At 52.7% G+C, this 2,246-nt stretch overlaps 1 protein-coding gene across 1 annotated transcript in view; it reads left to right on the forward strand.

The window, feature by feature from the left end:
- The window catches only part of LOC113827727 (ribosome biogenesis protein BOP1 homolog), a 15,438-nt gene extending 13,404 nt beyond the window's left edge, over positions 1-2,034 (forward strand). The window contains exon 3 of the mRNA XM_027380616.2: positions 1,155-2,034. Within this exon, the coding sequence (XP_027236417.1) occupies positions 1,155-1,656 (502 nt within the window). The 3' untranslated portion in view covers positions 1,657-2,034. The remainder of the gene's footprint in view (positions 1-1,154) is intronic.
- Positions 2,035-2,246: the final 212 nt, after the last annotated feature.

The raw sequence follows: 2,246 nt of genomic DNA on the forward strand, positions 1-2,246 counted from the left end.
GGAAAACGGCGACCGGACGGCTGGACGACCCGACGGCTGGACGACCCGATGGCTGGACGACCTGATGGTTGGACTACCGAACTGCTGGTTAGCCTGACGGCTGGACAGCCACAGGAGGAGACAGCTGAACGATTTGATGACTGTGTGACTGGGGAAGCGATCAGCTGAAGGACCGGAGGTGAGGGCGACTGGATGACTGAGGAGCTGGAGGATGGGCGACTGCGCGACTGGAGGACGAGAGACCTGGGAGGCGTTGCGTAAGTATGTGCCCTGCCTCGCCGCTGTGGCTTCTGTGTCTTGCTTTTGCTTCTTGTGCATGACGGAGCGTTGAACCCGCGGGAGCGGCAGTCGCTTCGGAAATTGTGCAGGTAACGTTCCAAATGTCAAGGGTCCCTTGCTCCCGCGCCCGCAGAAAGCGGCGGCGGAGGCGTCGCCGAAGAGAAAGGACAGGGTTTCCGCGTTTGCAGCGGCATACCTGCGCGGGGGGCGGGGGAGGAAGGGCGGGAGGAAACCAGTTCGCGGTCTTAACTACTCTTAACACCCCAGTTTTTCGTGCCGATGAAGTCGATATTCAGCAACCAGCAACAGATTTGCTGCTTATCAGCGGACAGGAGCGCTTGCCGTTTCACTTCGTGATCTCGTTCGTGGGGAAGGAATCCCTTTTCAAGCGATACTTTTTATGCCCAGATTTCCTCCCAGGCGGATGACTTGTGGGTCTGGCTTAGGCAACAGGACTTTCTCTTCCACTTAATGTGCAAACCCGTAAGGTCTACGTCATTTGGAAATAATTAAGGTTCGAAGGCCGACTCTATGTTCTTTTGCTTATATGTTAACTTTGAAATGCACTCCTCTGTCTAATCCACCTTGAATCTCTATGTCAGCCGAGTGCGTTGTCAGGTCTCAGGTCATCGATGATAATCAAGAATTTTAATCACTTGCAGTATATTAGGCACGTTATCCATTCGTTTCACTGATATCATTTGCACTTTTCTGATCTTTTGCAAATATTGATGATTTTTTGTTCGTTATATTTTTTCTTTTCTCTTTTTTTCTCAATGTTTTCTTTTTATTTATCTATTTGTTTTTAAGCCATGCATTTTGCTTTTATCTTGCATTGTTTCATCTTACGGCACTTCCTCGCCTCTCTCCCGCAGCTTCTTCTACCTGCTCCCGACGAGCTCGCGCTCCGAGCAGCGGACGGCCTCCGGCGAGGTGACAGGCGAGTACGCCTTCGTGGCGCCCGAGGGCGACGAGTTCGAGTTCCGCTACAGCGCCGGCGACGAGGGCTACCGCGTGGAGAGCGACGCGCTGCCGGTCGCGCCCGAAGACACGGACGAGGTGAAGAGGGCCAAGGAGGAGTTCTTCGCCGCCTACGAGAAGGCGCTCGAGCTGGCCGGCTCCTACGAGGACGACGAGGAGTCGTCGGAGGAGTCGTCCGAGGAGTATGGCGAGGAGTCTGACGAGGACTCCAGCGAGGAGTCCGACGAGGACGAAGACTCCGAAGAAGATGAAGAGGAGGAAGAAGAGGAAGGAGAGAAGGAAGAAGAAGGAAAGGAGTCCAAGGCGCTCCCCAAATTCCAGAGCTTCGCCCGACCGGGTCCCGGCTTCGGCCAGAAGATCAGGAAGCCCTCCTACCCGTACCCGTACTCGCGATGAGGCCCGCCCTTCCCGCAGCAACGCTCAGGTCGATATTCCTCCGCGCGCGAAGGGCACGTTCGCCCTTCTCGCACCTATCCTTAAGGCCCATTTCTTTCCCCTGAATCCTCGCAGTGACGCCCTTCTGGCCCGGCCTCGGGCCTCGCATCCAAAAGACGCTTCTGGTGTGCAGCAACGAGTGGAAATCTGTACATTCTAGTTCCCTTCTCGTTCCTAATCGTGTTTTCAGCGATGGTCGGGCGCCTCTGAGTGGACCGCTTGCTCAGTCGAAAAATCATTTCCAGAAATTGGACAAAATTAAAGAAAATTAGAATGATCGAGAATCGTCCACATTCACCTGAATGGGTGTGGTCAGTAAGGTTTATAAAATGATTTCATTATCACCAGTGATATCGAAGATCAATTAACGAAATAGAAATGAAAATTGTGTCTCCACAAACGAAAAGAAATGGAAAAAAAGGTTCGCCAGACGCCTTACTAGAGCAATGAGTATCTTGGTAGGCTTATCTTCCTCCACCCTCTCACCTCCTCCGCCGACTCTGCTGTCAAGGCACGCTTATAGATATCCAGATGTTTATATATTTAATTTA

The sequence above is a fragment of the Penaeus vannamei genome, chromosome 18 (assembly GCF_042767895.1).
Source record: "Penaeus vannamei isolate JL-2024 chromosome 18, ASM4276789v1, whole genome shotgun sequence".
NCBI lineage: Eukaryota > Metazoa > Arthropoda > Malacostraca > Decapoda > Penaeidae > Penaeus > Penaeus vannamei.